Below are 21,867 nucleotides of genomic sequence, written 5' to 3' on the forward strand. Positions count from 1 at the left end.
GCAGGTAGGAGGCGGAGCGGCAGCAGCCGCTGCCTTGGCTTTGCGTGGCCGACGTCCGGGGCGGGGCTGGAGCCTTTGCGGCGGCTGCGCTACGGCGAAGAGGCGAAGGAGGCAGCGCCGAGCCCTTGCTTTCCGCGGACGCCGGGATGCTGCTGGCCGTGTGGGGCTTCCTCAAGCGCCACAAAAAGAAATGCTTCTTCCTGGGCGCCTTCGTGGGCGGTAAGTGAGAAGACCCCTCCCTTCGCCTTCCGCTCGCGTGTCCTTCTCGGTCTCCGCGTAGCCCTCCTTAGCCCTTCCCGAGGAAGGGGGCCTTTGGCTGGCTTTGCTTCTCACCCAGTGCCGCATTTACGTATAAGCTAAACAAGCTATAGCTTAGGGCCCCACAAAAAATTAAAGAAAAAAGACAAACCTGGGTGTAAATTTCCAAAATATAAGATAAAACCTACATACAGCAACAGAGGCGAATGGCTTTAGATACCTATTAGGTCCAGAAATAACCATATAGCATATATTCAACACAAAAAATAGCGGCAATTTGTTGTTGACAAAGGACGGCTGGAAATATAAAGGGCCCCTTTATCTTCAGTAGCTTAGGGCCTCATCAAACCTAAATCCAGCCCTGTTCTCTCCCCCATACGCTCCGCCTCCCCCCATGCACACACACACCTGCTGCCTTGTTCCCTGAGATTCCTCTCCCCCCCAAATGTCCCAGCAGTAAGCCCTACTGTTTTTAGTGGGGCTTACTCCCAGGTAAGCGTGGCTACCTGCCCAAGCAATTATAGCACTGGATGTCGGTGTGCAGTTCCTTATCTTTTTGAGTTCAGGTGCGGTCGCGCCAATTACAACACCAACAAACCTGCTAGGCAGGCCAGCTCTAGCATTCCTGTGTATTGTAAGGCAGGGGCTGAAGTCAAGAGAGGGCCACTTGCTCCTGCTCTATGGTGGCCACACACCTTCTCTCCCAGGCTGCGGCTCCTGCTGTTTCTCCCTCCTTGTGCCTTTATTTCAGCTGATCTCTTGTGTCTTTTAGCAAGAATCCGGTGTGTCATCCCTCCTTTTTCCTGGCTTGAAAAGTAGTCCCCCACCCCCCAAGAAAAACTTTTTTAAGCTCAAAATTGCTGAAGGTGCTCGAGTTCAGGCCTGTTCCTTATTCACTCGTTTCAGATTATAACTTGTCTTAATCTTTCCTAACAAGTGCATGTATGGACTCATTCCTTCTTTTCAGATCAAAGTCTTTCTTTTTGCACAATCATCCTGTTATAACCAGCTCTTGCAGATACTTGCTCCCCACCCCCACCCCTGATTTGTTTTTTGCTCTGTACTAGTGGGAAAACACTTACCCCTTTATTGTGCTTTTCTGGACATATACATTTCATGTGCTGATATCTTGTATTCTACATCATTAGAAGTTTATATTTCAAAATAGGGGAGTATGTGGCAGTAGCAGCCATTGCTTCATAACTTACATTTGAAACTGCTATATATTCATTTGCCATGAATTAGGCTTTTCTCATCTCAGTATTCATCACTACTTAACCAGGGGACTCTATTTCCATTATCAGTTTGCTAAAAGTACTTAAATAATCTGTATAGTCAACTATTATATCTGATTGTGTGAAACTATTACCAATAATTTTCTATCACAATCCATTGTAGGTCATTTTTGCCTGAGAAAGGGAAGACAGTCTGGAAATTAGGAACAGTTTTATTTAGCACATGTGCTGTTTCTTGTAATCCTGTACTGTGATGGGATCCACCCTTACTTATGATCATTTAATCTAATTGTGAGAACTTGTTCTGGGTAACATTTTTACAATTTCTACTGAAATCAAGAGAAAAATATATTCTAAAGCAGAAGAAACTGTTTGGTAAGCCCTAATTTATGCCTCTTCTAAAATACCTTTAATAGGAGTTTATATACTTGGAAAATATGGACAGAAAAAAATGAAAGAAATCCAGGAAAGAGAAGCTGCAGAATACATTGCACAAGCACGAAGACAGTATCATTTTGAAAGTAACCAGAGGACTTGCAACATGACAGGTAAAGCAACAGCAGTCTTGGAATCAATTCAGGTTATACCATGGCTTTTGCTAACTAAAGTGCACGTCACTTGCCTATTGTTGGTTCCTGTTTTCTCAGCACATATTAATTACCATAGTTTCTGATGCCAATTTGACAACTGATCACTGAACCATGATTTGTCATGCCAAATCATAGTTAAACTTCCTTAACTATGGTTTGGTGTGTTGCCTAAACTGAAGTCGTCTTTTTGACTAGGTAATATAAACAGAATCTCATAGTAGTTAGGGTCAAAAGAATTGCATGTCTAGCTTTGGATTTCCAGGGGGACTTGTGTTTTGTTAACAGCAGCCCCTTAAGTTGCATGGCAAACTACATTTAAAACTCATGAAGGACCATCTGTAGCCTAAGGTTAGTTGGGCTTTTATAGCTAATTTTGTTTTATTTTTCTGCACATTTTATGGGCTGCTCTTATCCTGTGCATCTGTGTTAAACTATTTTTAAAAGCAATCATATCCATACTGAGCTTCCTTTACTCTAAAAGACTGAGATCATTTAGTCTCTATTCATAAAATTAGTTCTCTGATTGCAAAAGTGCTCTTTGCACTTTGGCTTTGAATTCCTCCTTTTTGAACAGGGGCAACTAAAGCTGGAAACAATAATATTAGATATGTCATTGTGCATACTTCCAGTTTGTGCTTTTTTTGAAAAACAAAAACAAATGATCCTTATATTTATTTCCCAAAGACCAAGAGTTGGATTCAAACTTGCAGTTCTATGAACGGAACAGCTTCCCCTGTTGATGGAAGGTTCTGAGATCCAGCAGAGGCTTGGCTGGAGAGAGAAGGGGAGGCCATTTTAGTCTATTCCCCCTATTAGTTCACCACTTCCTGTGCTGTTCAGGGAGGAGTCCCAGCCCTCTAAAGCAGTTTCCCATGAGCTGCTATAGCAAGTGTGGAAACCCTTTAACTCTTCAGATGTTGCTAAACTACAATTTGCATAAGCCTCAGCAAACATGGCCAATGACTAGGGATGTGGGAGTTGTAAACCACTGACATTTGGTGGACTAAATGTTCCTCACAGGTGTGCTAGAGGGAGGAGGAAGTATCAAAAAACACATACACATGTGATCAAACCAATTACTGAATAAATGATTTGTTTATGAGATTCTATGTACGCTGGTTACGTTCCTAATCATATGCTTTTTGTTAATAGTCCTGTCAATGCTTCCAACGTTAAGGGATGCTTTGATGTATCAACTGAATTCTGAGAGCCTCACTTCACTGCTGAAGAATAGGTAAGTGTGATCTGTTGATTTGGTTTGAATGCCTATTCTTTATATTTGGGCTATAAGTGGAATGTGCATATGTAACTATCATGTAGGAAAATTATTCCCTGCAACCTGAATCTGTGGACTGGGAAAACCTTTAAAGTTATTTTATCGTGATAGAGAAATATAAGAATTAAAACCACGTAGCACATTTTGTATCTAATATGCATTAGTGGGGAAATGATACTAAAAAGTATTTATAATGTATTTCTATGAAACACGTAGAAGAAGTATAAAGCACATTCCAGTGTGTTTCAGTTAGTTTGAAAAATGCTTGTTGAAATATTATTTACAAAGGCCAGTAGGGCTACATTTGTAAATTTCTTCAGAGCCTCAAATCCCCAGGCTTGGTTAATTATATCTTCATTTTCCTCCAAGCATTTCCTCCCAAGCAGTTTCAATGCTTGTTCATGCCTATATTAGAGTGAAAATTGAATTTCCACTTTAATATAGACAGAAATTGAGCTTTCTTTCTACCAAGACCATTCATTTTCAATGTTTCCAATTTTGTGTTTTCTTAGACCAGCCAACAAATTAGAAATATGGGAAGATTTGAAGATTATAAGTAAGTTGAAAGGAATAATTATGCTCATGATCCAGTGAGCCTCTTTTTATGTATGTACATAGCAGAGCTTCTGGTTTTTCTTCAAAATGCAACTCTGGTCCAGCTCCAGTGCACATTGCAATCTGTAAGCAGAACTATCAGATACGTACTTCTTCAGAAGCAAGTGCCATTCTGTTCAATGAAGTTTTCTACCAGCTCATTATGCATAGGATTGTAGCCTTACAGAGCATTCCTGTCCCCACCCCAATGGCTGCAGATGGTGTTGTCAGGATGGTATGTGCTTGCCTCTCTACTGGCCTTCATTGCCAGAGGTAGTCAGGGGGGAAAGGCTCTGCTTTGGCAGAGGCCTCAGCTTTACCTAGCCATGCACTGAGCAAGTAGTTCCCAACCTTTTTGATATGGCAACACCCAAGCCCAAACCTACATGGCATAGTGACCCATCAATTTATTGTCACATGAATTTTTTATCTTCCCAAGTGTTAAGATGTGGAAATTGAACCTTTCTAACACTAGTGTTAATGCAGCATTATAACATGCCAACAAAACAAAAGGTTGTAAGATTACAAGCAATACTTATTTAAGGTTTGCTTACAAAGCCCGTGACCCACGTATACAGGTTTTGTGAGCCACTGGTTGGGAAACGCTGCACTAATCTCTCACCTGTGGTAGCCAGCAGAAAGCTCTAAAGTGGGGCACTAGCAGATTGGGATCAATGGGACCCAACCCCTTGAGATATTTAGCTACACCAGCCTGGAGCTGACGTAGTGAAAATAATCTGTTCCACACTTTCCCAGCCCCTTGTTTGGATTGCTTTGCCATGTTCTTGCAAGCCTAAGTAATAGGCTTGTAAAATTTGTCCTTGTTTGAGCTCATTGCATCTTAAGCTCTTGATTACCCAGAAGAAACACCTTTTTGAAGAAGACACGAAATACAGATAGCCCCTCTAAATAAGCTCTAGAAAGTTATGTTTTCTGCACATAAAACCAGAACGGTAAACAGTTACTCTATCCCATATATACAATATTTATTACTCTGCATTACTTTAGATGACATGCTGATTATTAGCTGTCCACTCTTTGTCATTTAGCATCATTCCTTTTTCTGTTTAAAGGTTTTACAAGAAGCATTGTAGCTGTATATAGCACATGTATGCTTGTAGTTCTTCTACGAGTACAGTTAAATATTATTGGTGGATACATCTACCTGGATAATGCAGCAGTTTGCAAAAATGGCACAGTAAGTACATTCTTTGAGCAGTATATCAGTGATTGAAAATTTCAGTAAGGGTGGCTATAATATGTAGAATCCAGTACATAGTATTAGATTTACGGAAATCCAATTGATGTTAATTAATATGCCGAGGATGAAATCCAACATCACAAGTGAAATTTTTGCTTGCAGGACAGGACTGCTCCTTCCTCTCCTCTCCCTGCACCCTCTCAAATGCAGAGGGGGGAGAAGAATGAGAGATTCTGTTGCACATGTGCAAGGCCATTCTGCTAGCAGATGAGGCACAACTGGATATCATCCTCAATTTATGAGTATTGGAAGATTGGACTAATTTACAAAGTGAATGATGCTAAAGAGCAGAGATGATGCTTCTTGAATTCCTTTTTTTTGTAAACTCTCTGGCCCTCATAATTGGGGGTGGATTCATCCATTTTGTTGGTGTTGAATAAGTTGACAGCACAGCAAAAAGGAAATAAATTTGGTGTTCCATGCTTGTGTGGTTGTTCCCAATGTTAGCTCTTATTTATAACGAGAGAGGATCTATAAGGCTTTTTAAAAAGAGAGATTTGAATTGTTCTGTCCTCTGTTGTTCTGTGTTTAAAGATGGCTGAGGCTGTTAAGATCCAGGGTATCTTTGAGAGTGATGCCAGCAGCAGGAGAGCACAGAGAAGGCACGGGGAGGGAAATTCTGCATCCTGACTGGTTGTACAGACACATGGAGGATAAACACACTGTTCCATAAAGTAACAGAAACATTACAGAATGTTTTTCTCCTTATAGACACCTCTAGCTCCCCCTGAAGTCCAACAGCAATATTTATCAAGTATTCAGCACCTTCTAGGAGATGGTATGATATCTGTAAACCTCTTCCTACGTAGTGCCAATATTTGCAAAGTTTGAACAAATGGGTAGCTAGTCTTCAGTAACTTTTTCCTTCTGCCTTAGGTTTGACTGAATTAATTACTGTGGTTAAAAAAGCTGTGCAGGATGCATTTGGGAGGTAAAAAAAATGGCTTTTAAAAAAGTTTTCATGTGTATTTTTAAAGTAATTTATTGGGATACATTCAACTGATGTGATAAATAATGTTTAACTCCTTCCCCTTACAGTGTTTCTCTCAAACATGCTCTTTCTCTCTTGGATTTGGACCAGAAGCTACAAGAAATTAGAAAGGTGATAGAACAACCTGGAGATGGGTCATCATCTGAAGACACTGGATCCCAGTCTCTGCTGTGTCATTACATGATGCCAGATGAAGAGAATCCATTAGCTACCCAGGTATTTTCATAGTATTGTGAGCAGGGAACCAAACCAAACCTGAAGTTGTTGGGGGCGGGGCAGAGATTGGCTCTGGGTTTTTAAAAAAGTAGCAGAATTTAAACTTGAAACTCAAATCTTTTAGTTTGCTTCCGTCTGAACCAGAACCAGACCTTCCCAAACAAAAAAGGTTCAACATAAATAAAGTAATCCTGTACATTCAGTTGCTTTTATGCCCTGTTGTTTGTCTTTCTAGGCCAGTGGACTTACAGAAGGAGATGTGGCTACTATTAAATTACTTAATGAGACAAGAGACATGTTGGACAGGTATGCAGCAAATGTTATCTTTGGTAACTTAGGCTAAATAAACTTAGGAAAGGAAAATGGGAAACTCATTTTTTATCAGAGTGGACAAATTGAGGGTGATTTTGCATAACAAAGTATCTTTTTTTAAAAAAAAACCTTTCTCAAATGCTTTGATTCTCCACTTCCCTTGTCCCTGTTTGAGCAAACCAGTTTGCTGTTTTATCCAAACTGAGAAAATATAGCTTGTCTCTAAACTTGGGGTTGAAACTCATTTTAATTACTGGCAAAGACACAAACTTTGCTTCATAGAGATGAGGGTGGGGAGTGAATTGGAGCAAGAAGAGCAGAGGAAGAACAAATAGGCCTCCAGTAAATTCTTCCAGGCCCAGCCAGAGAGGCTTGGAGGTGCCTGAAATGCCCCATTTCTAGTTTAGTGTTATGTTTGATCTAGCCCCGTATCCCCATCAGCAAAGTATCAGTTTTAATTAAATTACATTTTAAATACGTTTTCCAAAATACGTTGGCATGTAGAGAGGGATTTATATATCTATTATTATTTGATTTATTTATTCCAGTCCAGATTTCAATAGAGTTTTGAGTTCATGCTTAAATAGAGGGTTCAGTCGCTTATTGGACAACATGGCAGAATTCTTCAGACCCACCGAACAGGACTTATGCCATACTAGTTCCATGAACAGGTAAACATCTTTAAACATGTTTTAATATAAATGCTTTTCAATGTAGAAGAATCTAAGTATAGTCAGAGTTTTACTTACTATTTCCCTATTATCAGTTTCTCCAAAAAATCATTGAGGTTTCGCCAAGATCACACAGCAATCCTGCCAAATGGATCAGTTTTAGGCTGAATTTTTAACAAAAACAATGTCTCAACATAGTTTGGACTGTGCTCTTCTTCCAGCAAAATGTGTTAACCCTTTGTTTAATTATGAGTAATTAGTCTTAAAATAACTGATAGATCTGCTGTCTAGTAAGATTGAATACTCACTCAGACTCCATTAAGTTAATTTTCTTTTCAAATTCTTTTTATTTAAAGTTCCTCTCCACTTCCCGAAAAACACACTGGACAAACTTCCTTATGGGAGACACTTGTTTTAACAAACATAAAGAGAGCCATTTTGAAAAGAGAAGTAAAAGAAGGCAGAATGCTTCCTTGTAATCAGGCGCAGTGTTGGCACTTTTGAATGGAAGTGGGAGACAAACTCTGCTCCCCCACACCCTGAATCTTCATGCCGGCCATCAAATAAACCAACATGCATTGGCCAGTCAGGTGACCACCACACATAGGAGCCAAGAGACTCCCATTCAGAAATGCAGCTACTTTATAGCACCATATAGCTCAGTTGGTTAGAGCATGGTGCTGATAACACCAAGGTAGCAGGTTCGATCCCCGTATGGGACAGCTGCACATTCCTGCATTGCAGGGAGTTGGACTAGATGATCCTCAGGGTCCCTTCCAACTCTTAAGATTTTATGAATCTATGCCACCTTCCCACAATGTCTAATCTGGACCAGGAGCCAGGCAAGGAGGGTGGCTGAATGAGTGTGTGTAGGCTGGAGAGCCTGTGCAACTGGGTAGGGGTTGTGTGCTGCCTGCTCCAAAGTGACAGACCGTGAGTGGTAGCATGGGGTGAGCTGGTGAAGGGCCCTTTTGAGCTTCTGGGGTTCAGTCAGTCCCCAACCTGGCTGAGCTTTTCCCCTAGGCAGGTATTATGTGTTTACTATTCTTCTTCTGAATCTGTGTATTACAAAAGCAGCTAACAAGACAGACATTTATGTTGTGTAATCACATCTCTTTCCCCACCTCCACCTGCAGTCTTTCCAGTGTCAGTCTTCCTTTAGCCAAGATAATTCCAATAATAAATGGGCAGATTCATTCAGTCTGCAGTGAAACACCTAGCCATTTTGTTCAGGTAAGAAGACCTTTTTACCTTTCTTTTTTTGGCTTAAGTCTGTTATTTAATAGTTTTTCTGCACTTAGTTTTCAGGGTGTCATAAACAAAATTAAACAGTACAAATGAGGAGAAATCCAATTAAAATAATTTCACACCCAAAATATGAAAATGTAGACCTGTCAGCCTGCTTTGTATTGTTGCCATTAGTATATTTTTAAGCCTTTAAAAGTGCACTAAGCTCTCTACCAAAAGTAAACTAGACTTGTTGCTGTCATAATGTTTCACATCTTATTAATCAAAATACGAAGAAATGTGTAGAGTTCAGGTATGCACATTTTACACTGTATAAACACAGGAAGTGAGACTGCCAGGATGACACATTTTATTCTGAGTGAAAGAAATAGAATCCATCCCCCTTTTTGGTTTGGCTTCCAGGTTGGTTATGGCTGAGGCAAAAGCCGTTTTAGTGTCCCCGGTAGATGATCCACATATGTAAGATAGAACATTTCCATCTTAACAGTTTTGAACTTCTCAGCCTCTAACAGTGCATGAAGTAACGTGCCAAGCAATTCTGTTAACCAGGCTTGAAGTGTTAACAGGGGGTTACTTGCTGATATTACGCATCTGCTTGTGTTTAAAAAAAGAGTGCTATATTTGCTACATGGACATTCTCTTTCCAGGACCTTCTAATGATGGAACAAGTGAAAGATTTTGCTGCTAACGTATATGAAGCTTTCAGTACCCCTCAACAACTAGAGAAATGAACTGCACAGCGGGGTGTACATATGATCTGTAGTGCCCAGTCCTGTGAATACTTCATTTGATGACGAATCTCTTCAGAATGGTACAAGATTATTAATCCCTGCAAAAAGAATGTCTTTTGAGAAAATACAGCACCTGGGTTTTATACTGATAGAGCTCACCAGACTTAAGTAAATTTAAGGGGGAAGTATCATTGCACTGCAAGCCTTTGTGTTGAAGCAGTCTCAGTTACAAATCACTTGTTTACAAAAGACAGTGCAAAAATAAATAAATCTGCCTACAGTAACTCCTCCCCCCCCCGACCCCATAAGAAGTACATCTGGCTTCAAAAGTGTGCAGGCAATGTCAGGCTTCGTCTCTCTTGACCCAGTGGGGAGGTGGTTATCTTTCCCCAGTCTCCCCTCAACCCAGAGACAGTGGTTGACCTATGAAATGAGTTCACAGATTGGCTGCAGCAGGTAACACATTAAGAACAGGGGCGGGGGAGAGAGCCACTCCCACTGTACTCAGCACCTCTTCTCTTGGTGGCAGGGGAAGATCAGGAGTAGCTTGTCTCAGCACCAATCAGCTGTGAAGCAGGGTAGAACATGTCCTACGTGCCCTTCTCCTATGGCAGTTGTAAGCCATGAGAGGTTTCACTCAAAAGCTGATCATACCATCTACTACTACGAAAAGGGGAGATGCAATCAAACTTCCTTTACTCCAAGCTGTCTCTTCAACTTCTTACCTGCTAGCCTGAGTGAGTCTATAAGAATGTGAGAACAGGAGTAGGGTATGTGGCCTTCTGTGCTTTAGGCTGCTGGTTCCAAATGCATATATTTAGAACACGGTTATCTTCTGAACAATGCAATGCTGAGTGCTTACTCTACTGTTTCAGATTCAGAGTAGATGGTTCCTAGGAAATATGTTTATGCTGTTTGTAAATGGCTCTTGCTGTATACATTCATTTGTAAATATTTTTAATTGGAATATCTGTTAAATATCTGACAATAAATTATTTTAACAAAGATCACGCCATTCAGTGATGTATTTGTGCAGTTTTGAACTGTAGGGGACTGGATGCAGTGCTTTATTTTTTGTATATAAAAAAATCAGTTGTAACTTCAGCACAAAAAGAAGCATTAAACATATTAGTAGTCTTCCTGTAGCTATACCTACTTATTCTGTAGCAAATTTATTCTATTATATTCTACTTTATATATGTAAGAGGGCTCCCTAGCAGCTGACAAAAGTTTCTAAATACAGTCAAATACAGTAATCACATTGCATTCAAATAGAATCAGGATTATTTAGGCAGTATTTATTGTCCGTGTCCTTTTCCTTCTCTGGTTTTGTAGCAGGAAACCGTTCCCACCAAGCTCCTTTTTAGGCAAAGGAGTGGGACTGAGCAGCTAGAACTTGCCCAACCCATAACGAAAGCAAATATACAGTACATTCACACAGAGAAAAAAGAGTTTGATTGTAAATCAACAAGGCAACTGGACTTCAACATTAATTTCTCCTTATAGAACCTCAGCTGCTTTATTAAAGTGTTTCATGAAGATTACAATTACACACATTTTTTAATTAGCAATAATTTTCTTTTTTTAAAGTCACAAACTGCAAGATACCCAAAGAGGCGATAGCTTTAGAATCTTACCTGTCTGGTATCAAAATTTAAGAAGTATATAATTGTAGGCCATTTCTCACTCATCAGAACTATGACCCAAGTCCTAATATGTAATTTTATATTCAAGGAAAGTGTGATGGGGTAATATTGAGGTAGGTTATAGGACTGAGGAAACTCTAGCATCCAACTCCAGCGAAATGGAATCAAATATTACTGAAACCAATGGAAGAAGTTGAAATTCACAGCTACTTAGCACTTATCCCTACTGAAAACAATCCTAAACACTTAACTTGAGCATATTCCATCGAACATAGTAGGACTGTTGCATAGACAATGGTAGGATTGTATTGTTTGTCATACTTAACTTTATCTGGATTTAATACCTGCATTTAGAAAACAAACCAAGCCCAAACACAAGCATCAAAATTTGAATAACATGATTTACAGTCAAATGCAGTGTACAACATTTCAGTTTTAGAATGCCTCAACCCTTTTTGTCCATAGTTATTTGAGCACCAATTCTAACATTAGGCATGGCGGACTTCCCCGCCGCCCTTGGTTGCTTTTTAAAGCCAAAATACTTTTCTTTTTAAGACACATAATAACTTTTCTGTTTAGTCTGTCTTTTGTGAGCCTCATAAGATGACTCTTCCCAAGGCCCAAAACCTTGAGCGGTTTTGCCTGACTGGTCTATGTCCCTAAACTCTAGTAATCCCTCTTGCTTGTGGGGCTGGAGGATAGAGAGCGGGGTGCAAGTGAAAAAACTAGCCTACTGTACAACGTAAAATTCACTTTAATTGCTCTGCTCACTTTTGCCTCTGGCTCAGCTCTGCACTGGCATTTGGTCCCTAGGTTACCCCAAAGGAAATGTGTCCCTGGGACTCAAAATAGTTCATCGCTTCACTCTGCGGTTTACTTGCACTTCCTGCCTAGTTGTGGTACATTCTGCCTAATTTCATAGGTCCTCTTTTCAAAAACTGAAGCTGGAACAAGATCAGTGCATGAATCTTCCTATAGATTATTTCTGTTTCGGATATATATCCCCTGTCACCTCAGAAGTAAGCCATGGTGAGTGAGCTCTGATTGTTCACCAAAAGAATAATAATAACAAAAGAATCAGTCATAATAACCAAAAGTGAAGGATGTCTGTTGCTAATAGACGTTAGTCAGCTGCAGAGTCCAGCCCCACTGATACGAAAATATAGTGAACGGCAATTGAGGTGCGACTACCATCATTCCCTTCTCCCCCATGGAAACCCATGGCAATGGTTCTTCATATCCAATCAGCTTAACCTGAAACACAAAAGCTTTTATTAAATGGTAGAAGCCGTTCAAAGAGATGCTGACTCTCTTAAGATCTTGCACTTAAAAGTTTCTGTCTCTCCAGATGAGAATAGCCATATTCTGGAATTAATGGGTGTTAAACAACAACATTGACTAGCCTTGTAAACTAATCTGTTAGGGGTGTTATATGCAGATGATCTTGCTTTGCTGGAATGCATTTCATGTTCTTTCTAGTCCTGAAATTCTTCAAGAGAAATTGTACAGAAGTCATAAAAATAGGCAAATATTCCTTACCACTGTCTTTCCGGTAACGCCTTTTGGTTCCCCAAGAATCAGAGTTCCTGAAGATGGCCAGTTAAGGAAAATGGCATACAGAATGTCTTCTTTTGGCTTGAATGTATACCTAGTAGGCGTTAACAAACGAAGAATCAATTTTTCTAAAGATCACAGGTGAAACTACCTAGCCTACAAACAATTTGGGACCCTCGCCAGCAAAGCTGTTTAGTAACCATTGCAAATACTGCACACCTCAGAAGTGTGTTGTTATTTTAAACCACCTCTTTTTCTAGAGGAGAAGGACCAATAGTTTAGAAATAGTAATCCCACACATCATACGGAAGACAAAACTAGATAGCTTAGTCAAAATGATTGACCATGTGTGTGTGGGGGGGTGTTTAATGAAATAGCAGCTATGGAGGAAGAGGGTGATTCTGATCAAGACCACAGCATTTTGGGGGAGGATTTGCTCTCGCCCATTGCATAGTTTCGATCTAGATTGCACCCTTCCTTAAATGCTATTTTCAACAGAAGGGGAGCTCCCATTGATACCAATGGAACTTTCCTCGTGGGGTTAACGGCAGCTGCAACAAAGGCAGGGGCTGTTTCAATCTGGATCAAGAGCAAAGTGTTAAAAGTCTCACTGCACAAATGCCACATTCCTGATTCAGTTCTCCCTGATTCAGTTACATCATACCTTGCTTGTGAAGGGAGTCAAATGAGGGGGAAGTGAAATATATCCAAGATAGCGGAACAATAACAAAAGTAAACTTAACGTTGGTACAGTACTTCCTGTGTTTTTGCTTCACAGACTTACCATACTCCTGGTGTGGCACTGTCATTCTGAGCTCTCCAAGGTTTAGTGCTGAAAATGGCTTCCCCATTGAGGGCCAGCCATGACCCCATTTGCTTCAAGCGCTCCTCAAAAATAACAGGAATGCGGCCATCGTGGGTGGGCCCGATGTTCAACAAAAGATTTCCTCCACATGACACTGTTTCTACAAGTTGCTGAAATTATATAGAAAGAGGAGCAATGAAAAGCCACACTAGGTTTGGCATTCCCAACATAGCTGCCCAGCGTTTGAGATGGCACATTTATGTAGGTTGTTAAGCCTAAATTCATGCTTCTGTTACAACATTGTCAGTATCTTGCTGTAGAAGAGGAGGAGGAGTTTGGATTTGATATCCCACTTTATCACTACCCGAAGGAGTCTCAAGCGGCTAACATTCTCCTTTCCCTTCCTTCCCCACAACAAACACTCTGTGAGGTGAGTGGGGCTGAGAGACTTCAGAGAAGTGTGACTAGCCCAAGGTCACCCAGCAGCTACATGTGGAGGAGCGGAGATGCGAACCCGGTTCACCAGATTACGAGTCTACCGCTCTTAACCACCACACCACACTGTAGGTTCAAAGAAAGTTTAACTCGTGGATGGGGAAACTGTGGCCCTTCAGATGATGTTGGGCTCCAAACCCCATCAGCCCCAGCTAACACATCCGGTTGTAAGGGTTGATGGGAGCTGTAGTTCAACAACATCTAGAGGGAGACAAGTCCCCCAACCCTTGTCTAGCTGTTCACCTGGAAGTGCTCCTTCTGGGAATCAACATGGTCGTTTCATTAGTGGGCTCCTTAGTACCTTTTTTGTGGCCACTAGCCCTTTAAAATGAGAAACAACTCTTGCACAATTATTTATCTATCCATCCCACCCTTCCTCCCAAAGGAGCCCAGGATCCGCAATACTTTTTAAAAAGCATTCTAAAAAAAAATTTGCATTATTCTAAAGAAAGTTACAATTATCAACATTGTCTCATCTAGTGAACTCAGGGTTGCCAGGAACGGTATCTGAAAGAATGCAAGAATTGACAGCCCCAGATTCTTTATCTGGTTTTACCTTTACAAGCTCTTCAATTGTTAGGTAGTCACTCAACTGTGCATTCCTCCGGTATCCCCAGGAATTTTTGTCTATCGTCATACAGTTTTCCCACTTATGGGGCAAAAGGTGTCCTGGGTTATAACGATCGGCACACGTGTAATAGCCTCCATGTTTACAAATGCAGTCAGCTCCCCAGCGATCATTTGTTACAACCATGTCCCGAACAGGGCTGGGGAGGGGGAGAATATATTGTTCAGATACAGTGCTTTATTTTAACAGGAAGCTCAGTAGATCCCATATAAGCAGTTTACTATTCTCGAATGCTTCCTAATAGGTAGGACTTTAAAAAAACAACTGATGCAGTGGTACACTCTCTGTGCATTTTCTTTTAAATCAAATATTTTAACCTAGGTGATTATGCACTTCTGGATGTTTAAAAACAGCTAACACTTGTGGATACTATACAAAACCACAACCTCATCGTTTCTGCTCTAGCATGCTACACTTGTGGGGATTCTACATGTATTTGAAAGTATTTTCTAACTTAGAAATGCCAGTGTCTTTAAAAAGCCAATCCACTTCAAGCACCAAGACTTTTGCACTAGTTTTTTGTGGGTTTTTTAAAGAGTGCCAATCCTCTTTTTTTGAGTATTTGCTACTGGAACTTTTGGGGGCCCCCAAGGGATGTCACTGACACAGTCCCTCAGCTTTGGCTTCAAAATGTATATGTGCTCTAATCGTCACCTGGAGGAAGATCAGGGGCTTTGCTTCAAAGTGTTCTATTTTATCACCCTGGCAAGGTAATAGCATTTTGTATTTTCACATTTCACTTGGCATCTGGCAATGTCCCAGAAAGTGCCCAAAGGCTAAGGTTTTCTTCCTAAAAATGCTGATGGTTTGGCAAGCATGAAGTGGCAAAAGGTGCTCCAGCCTGCCATATCTCAGGAGTAATAAGGTAACACACTATCAGGAAGCCACTTTTCTCGGGGTTTCTGAATTCTGAAGAAGGAAAAAAAAGGGGGGGGACAGGAACTACACTTGTTTGGTGACATGTGGGATATTTAGTGTTCCCTGTTGTCCTCCATACAACAGAATAAAAAAAGCAACCTGGGCTTCCCAAGTATTCCCTGGAAGATGACAGCAACAGTGCATTTTATTGCATTTCCTTTATGGATGATGCCACTGGCAGCCTGACCTTTGATGCAGATATGTCACACAAGCCTCATCCAGAATCAATTTATATATTTTTTAAAAAATCAATGCAAAGTTGCCAATATGCACTTATTTAGGCATGTTCACTATGCTTAAGTACTTGCAGGAGAGGGAAAAGGAATAAAATAAAAATGGAACAGAGAGAAAGAACATTGGGCATTAACAGTGTACTGAGCATGCACCTATTTGCTGATCAATTTTTGTACCTGCAGAAAACCAACAGCATGCACTGAAAATGATAGTTGGTGTACTGAAGCACTTGTGCAGAGGGAGGGAGGGAAAGAAATATTAAATACCAGTAAAATCATGACAAAGCAAAATGGAGTCACATGCACAAATTCTGAAATTTCAGAGTTTCTCTCTACAACAAAACAAAAGAAAAATTAATGTGAGACCAAGGACAGAATGGGACAGTAACAGAGGGGGAAAGGGGGAAACTGTTCATACCTAATTCATGTGTACAGTGGTACCTCAGGTTAAGTACTTAATTCGTTCCGGAGGTCCGTACTTAACCTGAAACTGTTGTTAACCTGAAGCACCACTTTAGCTAATGGGGCCTCCTGCTGCCGCCGCGCTGCCAAACTACAATTTCTGTTCTCATCTTGAAGCAAAGTTCTTAACCTGAAGCACAATTTCTGGGTTAGCGGAGTCTGTAACCTGAACCGTATGTAACCTGAAGCGTATGTAACCTAAGGTACCACTGTATGTGTGCTCTAAAGACACCTGTTTAGGGCTCAGGTTGCCTACTGATAAAATGAATTTTAATTTGACAAATGATGCAATCCTCTACCTACTTAAAAGGTAAAGGTAAAGGACCCCTGACAGTCAAGTCCAATCGCGAACGACTCGGGGGTTGCGGCACTCATCTCAATTTACTGGCCGAGGGAGCCGATGTTTGTCCACAGACAGTTTTTCCAGATCATGTGGCCAACATGACTAAGCCGCTTCTGGCAAAACCAGAGCAATGCATGGAAACACCGTTTAGCTTCCTGCTGGAGCGGTACCTATTTATCTACTTGCACGTTGACGTGCTTTCGAACTGCTAGATTGGCAGGAGCAGGGACTGAGCAACGGGAGCTCACCCCGTCGCGGGAATTTGAACCGCCAACCTTCCGATCAGCAAGCCCAAGGCTCAGTGGTTTATACCACAGCGCCACCCGCATCCCTCTTACCTACTTACCTGAATTCAAATGGGCTTTCTTCTCAGTGGCCATGCATAGGATTTTGCTGTTAATCATATGAAGTACTTACTCAAATAAATATAACACATAGATGCATAAAACCAAAATCTCAACAGCAGGGCCTTTTTCAGAATGTGTAAGCAATTTCACATTTTCAACAAAAGCTGCCATTTGTTTTTAATATTTTCCACCCTCTATTTACAGGCACACCAGAAAGGAACCAGTTTCAAAAAAATAAGCAGCTGATAAATCAACTGGCAGTTCTTTAGCTATCAGAAAGTCCTATTACACCTAAAGGAAATCGTGTGGTCTATCTAAACTATTTAAATAGGCCAATCTTTACTATTTGCTTGAAATGCTTAAGCAACATTTTCAAATCATTTTCTAAGCAACTTGGGGCCTTCCTCTACATCTGCCACTGGACAAACACATCCCTCCTGCAACTCATTGGAAATGTGACTTCCAACAACATATGAACAATTAGTGGAAAATCAGAACAGTGGAGAATGCGTCAGACTGAGTTGCATTTAGACCAGTCCTCACCAACCTTGAGTTTCCACAAATTGTTGCAGATTGTGTGGGCTGCTGTCCAAGAACATCTGAGGGCTCAAGGTTAAGGAAGGCTGGTTTACTTCAGCCTTTGCTGAACTAGTGTCCTCCAGATGTTTCAGCCTACCATACTTCCACCCTGGCTGGCTTTAGTCCATAACATCTGAAGGCCATCAGGTTGAAGGAGGCTGGTTTAGACAAATGCTTCCAGCAGAATTGGGTTAAATATCATCAAGTCTTCAACCCTAACCTACTGAAGAAGAAAACTGCACTTGTCCAGGACTCCTAAGCTGTGTAACTACAGGTCAGAAATCACAGGTACCTGCAATGACAGCCACATTCCAAAACCACAAGGAACTAGTAGTATGAAGTACACTGGTACCTCGGGTTACATACGCTTCAGGTTACATACGTTTCTGGTTACAGACTCCGCTAACCCAGAAATAGTACCTCAGGTTAAGAACTTTGCTTCAGGATGAGAACAGAAATCGTGCAGCGGCAGCGGGAAGCCCCATTAGATCAAGTGGTGCTTCAGGTTAAGAACAGTTTCAGGTTAAGAACAGACCTCCAGAACAAATTAAGTTTTTAACCCAAGGTACCACTGTATCCCATTCTCTCTCAATATCTTATTTGGGTAAGTAAATTAGAATTTGTTAACATGAAATGATTAATCAACAGTGAAACCCTGCACATGTTCACTCAGAAGTAAGTTTAGTGGGACTTGCTCCTAAGAAACTGTTTGTAAATGCATCAGCCTGAAGCAATGAGTTGCAAGAAATGCCATTAAAAAGCTGTTGGGAAACAAGTTTCTTGCAATTATTAATATTGAATGCATTATATCAAGGGCAGGGAGTGGGGAAATGGACGCACCTGTCATTATAAAGCCAAGCTAGGAAGCCAGTGCTGTTCCAATAAGTGTCTGGGGCATGCCCATCTCCATCTGACCACAGAATCTCTGGGTGGTACTTGTTCACAATCTCATACAGCTCTGGGAGTGACTTGGCACTTGGGAATTGGTTTTTTAGGAACCCACTAGAGGCATCATCAAGGAAAAGAGGATTGAACCATTCAAAGAGCGAGTGATAGAGTCCAAAGTGTAAGACAGTTCTGTTTCTAATGGATGATGCTAATTCAGCCACAATGTCCCGTTTGGGTCCAACATCAACAGCATTCCAATTCCAAGAATATTTAGATCCCCACAATGTAAAACCTAGGAAACGAATGTTAGGATTAATAAAATAATTGTAATTGTAAATATATCGTGCACCTTTATTTTGCATTCTTGTTTAACCTAATGCTTCTGAACCTGTTGCTGGAAGCCTCAGGAGGGAAGAGTGCTCTTGTGCTCAGCTCCTGCTTGCAGGTTTCAAACAGGCATCTGTTTGGCCACTGTGAGAACAGGATGCTGGACTAGATGGGCCACTGGCCTGATCCAACTGGCTCTTATGTTCTTTAACTAAAGCATGCTCCGATTTAAATTAGCTGTTTATGGAGTACAGTCCGCCAGCCCTTGCTGTTGGGAATAGACAGCCAAGTGGGAGGCTGGCCAGGTAGGCAGGTGCTACACTGGTCTTTCTTGTGCTTGCTGTGTGCAATGCCTGCCTGGGAGCTGAGTGCTCAGTGCCGAAGGAGAGCCTTTCCACCATGTAGGCCCAGTGGCACTCGCTGCCTCCCAAGGTGAGTAAGGTGCTGGCCTCACATTCACCTTGGGTCAGTCTCCATTGGGCTGCTAAGGCTGGGGGAATCCTCTTCCCAGGCCCCTGTGGGGCGGTGTGAGGAGGCACCTCTCTTTGGGACAGCTCAAAGACCAGGGGCGGTGGTGACTGCTGCTCAGAGGACTCCCAAGGAGCAGAGAGCAGGCTGAGGGAACACTCCACAAGGGGGGGTGTTCGAAAATGGGTGAGGGACTCACAGCTCTGAAGGCAAGGGGTGAAGTGACTGAGTTTCTGAGGCTTGGAGAGTGTTTCCTCACAGGGGAGCCGCAGAAAGAATGTAGTTGGCCAAGGAAGCCATGGACTCAAAATGGTTGAAAACCTCTGTATCTAAGCAGCTGAATGAGGAAGCCCCACCCAGGCTTTTTGTCTGTTGAAACAAACAAAACAACTGTGCTCAGAAAGAAATACATTCAAGTTTACCTTCATGGTGCTTTGAAGTCAAGACAACATATTTGGCACCTGACGCTTTCAAAATGTCTGCCCACTGGTCGGCATCAAAAAACTCTGCTGTAAACAAAGGGCCAAAATCTTCGTAACTGAAACCAGGAAGATAGTTGCTCTTCATAAAGTTTACATAGGGAACTCTCTTTTCTTTCTGCCAATACCACCTACAAAGGAAACAAACAAGCCCATTGTATCTGCACACAAAGGCAGAAGCATTCAGAAGTTCCCGAACAAAGATTCAAACATGTTCTGGAGTATAGTCCTGCATCATGGGGCTTTTAGGAAACACAAGAAGCTGCTTTGTACCAAATCAACATGTTTCATTATTATACAACATGTTTCATTATTAGTGATCAACGTATAAGTTCCTGGATTAAGAACTGGTTTAAACAATTAGGAAGAAGAAAAAAGAAAGGAAAAAGGGGTGAGTGGTGAGTGGGGTGGTTATGCTTCTATTATTCTACTTAAAGCCTATTCTCATATTATTTATGCCACACATGTGAATGGAGTGAAGAAAAATCAGCTGCACCTCCTAATCATGGTAAGCTTTGCTTTGACGATCGACATAAAGTCCAAACCAATATAAGCCACTTGTGTGAAAATGCTCCTTGCCCTGGAGCTAGTTTGCAGCTTTAGAACTCAGGTCACTTCTCATACAGCCTGTTTATTGTGCGCTTAACTCCATTTATTCAGAAAACGTTTGCAAGGAGACTACACATCTTCCGGTGTTCATTGAGCAGTCACTCTGATTTGCTTGCGTGGAGGTTATGCGATGTCCCTCTGGGCAATTGTTTAGCTGCTCCTCAAACTCAGTTCATTAGTGGAGGTGCAGGATTTCCCAAGGGTTCATCCTTCGAGCCCCCTCACTTACATGAATACATGAAGCAGTAGCTTCCACTGAACAGCTAGAGCCCACCCACCTTAGAGCTAAAATGGCAGGGCTTCCGAGTTAAGTTTTGTATCATTCGTTTCTCTCTAGCAAGCGGCTGAGTCTAATGATCACAGAGGACCCACCAGAGGTAGCTTAGGTGCCAACCCCTAGGGGCCAAGATAACTTTGGGCTCCCCAATAAAATATTTGAGGGGGCCAGCCCCCCCCCCCCAGGATTGATGGGCATTGCCATTCAAATGGTGTGCGTGCATTATGTCTTGTGATCCATTACGCGGGGCGAGGCTGACCTGCCACACCTCCAATATTTTATTCCAGTTGGTACCCCAGGGAGGCAGCGACCCTCCTTGACATTTCCCACCCAGGAGGGAATCGGCCGGCACGATGCGCTCGGGAAGCAGAGGGGCGGGCAAGGTCAAAGAGCTCGAGCAGTGGGTGGGTGGGGAGCCTCACCAAAACCACTCGCTGCCGAAGCTTGGCACCGAGAAGACGCCCCAGTGGATAAAAATGCCGAACTTGACTTCGTCAAACCAGGCGGGGAGCGGCCGGGAATCCAGCGACTCCCACGTGGGGTCGTAGAGAGCAGCATCTCCAGGAGAGGGAAGCTGCAAGTAGAGCAGCAGCAGGAGCAGCAGCAGCCCTAGAGCAGCCGCTGGGGAGCGAAGGATGGAGGAGCGCGCCGGCGGAGACATCAGGCAGCAGCAGCAGCCCCTTGGCGAAGGTCCTCCTTTCCTTTCTGCGCCCCGTCTTCACGGGACTCCGGTCAGCTGACCGAGCAGCAGCCACTGGGGAGGCGAGGCAGGGCTGCTTCCGCTTCTTGCGAGGTCTGGATCTTTTTCATTTGTTTTCTCGTCTTCCGGCAGACCAAAACAGTGACTCGCCTTTGGCCGAGTTTGCTTTCCGCGCTGGCCTCCAAACAGGAAGTCGTTTCTGGGAGATGCGTCCTGAGATCGGGTCGAGCTTATAATCTCTCAAATCAGTGGGGCTTCCCGCCACAAGAAAAACAAAAATTGGGGAGCGTTTGCCAGCCTTTATTGCGAGCATCGACTGTGGTTGAGCAGGCACAGAGGTCCACAGAGCATCAGAAGCTACACACACACACACACACACACACACACACACACACACACACACCCTTCTCAGGCCCTTCTCAGTGGCAACACAGCTCCACTGCTCACGACCTTGGACAGCTCCAGAATGATAACCAACTGCTGTGGTTGTGTCGTGAGGTCATTCCTTCCCCCTCCAACGACCTGCCAGTGGTCTTCTCAACCACCTGGATCAAGTCACAGAGAAAGGATGTCAACTTCCAACACCTCATCAAACAGTTCTGCCAAGTCACAGCAAACAGACCCCATGGCGTCTCATTGCCACGGACCAAGGAGGTGCCACGTAGACCACACATGGAAGAAGGTGCCACCTTCCCAGAGCCACCACCAGAGCCAGGTTCTAGGCAG

At 42.4% G+C, this 21,867-nt stretch overlaps 2 protein-coding genes across 2 annotated transcripts; one reads left to right on the forward strand and one right to left on the reverse strand.

Moving 5' to 3' along the window:
- Positions 1-97: 97 nt before the first annotated feature.
- PEX3 (peroxisomal biogenesis factor 3) lies at positions 98-10,388 on the forward strand. Its single transcript, XM_053382074.1, has 12 exons — positions 98-219; positions 1,910-2,041; positions 3,236-3,317; positions 3,872-3,915; positions 5,027-5,151; positions 5,926-5,992; positions 6,091-6,145; positions 6,253-6,421; positions 6,657-6,727; positions 7,282-7,404; positions 8,541-8,637; positions 9,300-10,388. The coding sequence occupies exons 1-12, from the start codon at positions 147-149 to the stop codon at positions 9,381-9,383; spliced, it is 1,122 nt and encodes a 373-aa protein (XP_053238049.1). The 5' UTR covers positions 98-146; the 3' UTR covers positions 9,384-10,388.
- Positions 10,389-11,033: 645 nt separating this feature from the next.
- FUCA2 (alpha-L-fucosidase 2) lies at positions 11,034-21,519 on the reverse strand. Its single transcript, XM_053382077.1, has 7 exons — positions 20,864-21,519; positions 19,499-19,686; positions 18,234-18,573; positions 14,440-14,650; positions 13,368-13,558; positions 12,569-12,677; positions 11,034-12,283 (listed from the first exon to the last, which is right to left on the reverse strand). The coding sequence occupies exons 1-7, from the start codon at positions 21,100-21,102 to the stop codon at positions 12,143-12,145; spliced, it is 1,419 nt and encodes a 472-aa protein (XP_053238052.1). The 5' UTR covers positions 21,103-21,519; the 3' UTR covers positions 11,034-12,142.
- Between the last annotated feature and the right edge of the window lie 348 nt (positions 21,520-21,867).

Source organism: Podarcis raffonei, chromosome 3 (genome assembly GCF_027172205.1).
Source record: "Podarcis raffonei isolate rPodRaf1 chromosome 3, rPodRaf1.pri, whole genome shotgun sequence".
NCBI classification, from domain to species: Eukaryota; Metazoa; Chordata; class Lepidosauria; order Squamata; family Lacertidae; genus Podarcis; species Podarcis raffonei.

What these genes read in the sequence shown, in the direction of transcription:
- PEX3 (XM_053382074.1), top strand. Translation starts at nt 147, where the DNA reads ATGCTGCTGGCCGTGTGGGGCTTCCTCAAGCGCCACAAAAAGAAATGC. An exon ending in GAGGACTTGCAACATGACAG is followed by an intron (nt 2,042 to 3,235) that starts GTAAAGCAACAG and finishes TTTTGTTAATAG; the next exon opens with TCCTGTCAATGCTTCCAACG. An exon ending in CAGTTTGCAAAAATGGCACA is followed by an intron (nt 5,152 to 5,925) that starts GTAAGTACATTC and finishes TTCTCCTTATAG; the next exon opens with ACACCTCTAGCTCCCCCTGA.
- FUCA2 (XM_053382077.1), bottom strand. Translation starts at nt 21,102, where the DNA reads ATGTCTCCGCCGGCGCGCTCCTCCATCCTTCGCTCCCCAGCGGCTGCT. An exon ending in TTCGGCAGCGAGTGGTTTTG is followed by an intron (nt 19,687 to 20,863) that starts GTGAGGCTCCCC and finishes TTTCCTTTGTAG; the next exon opens with GTGGTATTGGCAGAAAGAAA. An exon ending in CAATTGAAGAGCTTGTAAAG is followed by an intron (nt 13,559 to 14,439) that starts GTAAAACCAGAT and finishes ATATAATTTCAG; the next exon opens with CAACTTGTAGAAACAGTGTC.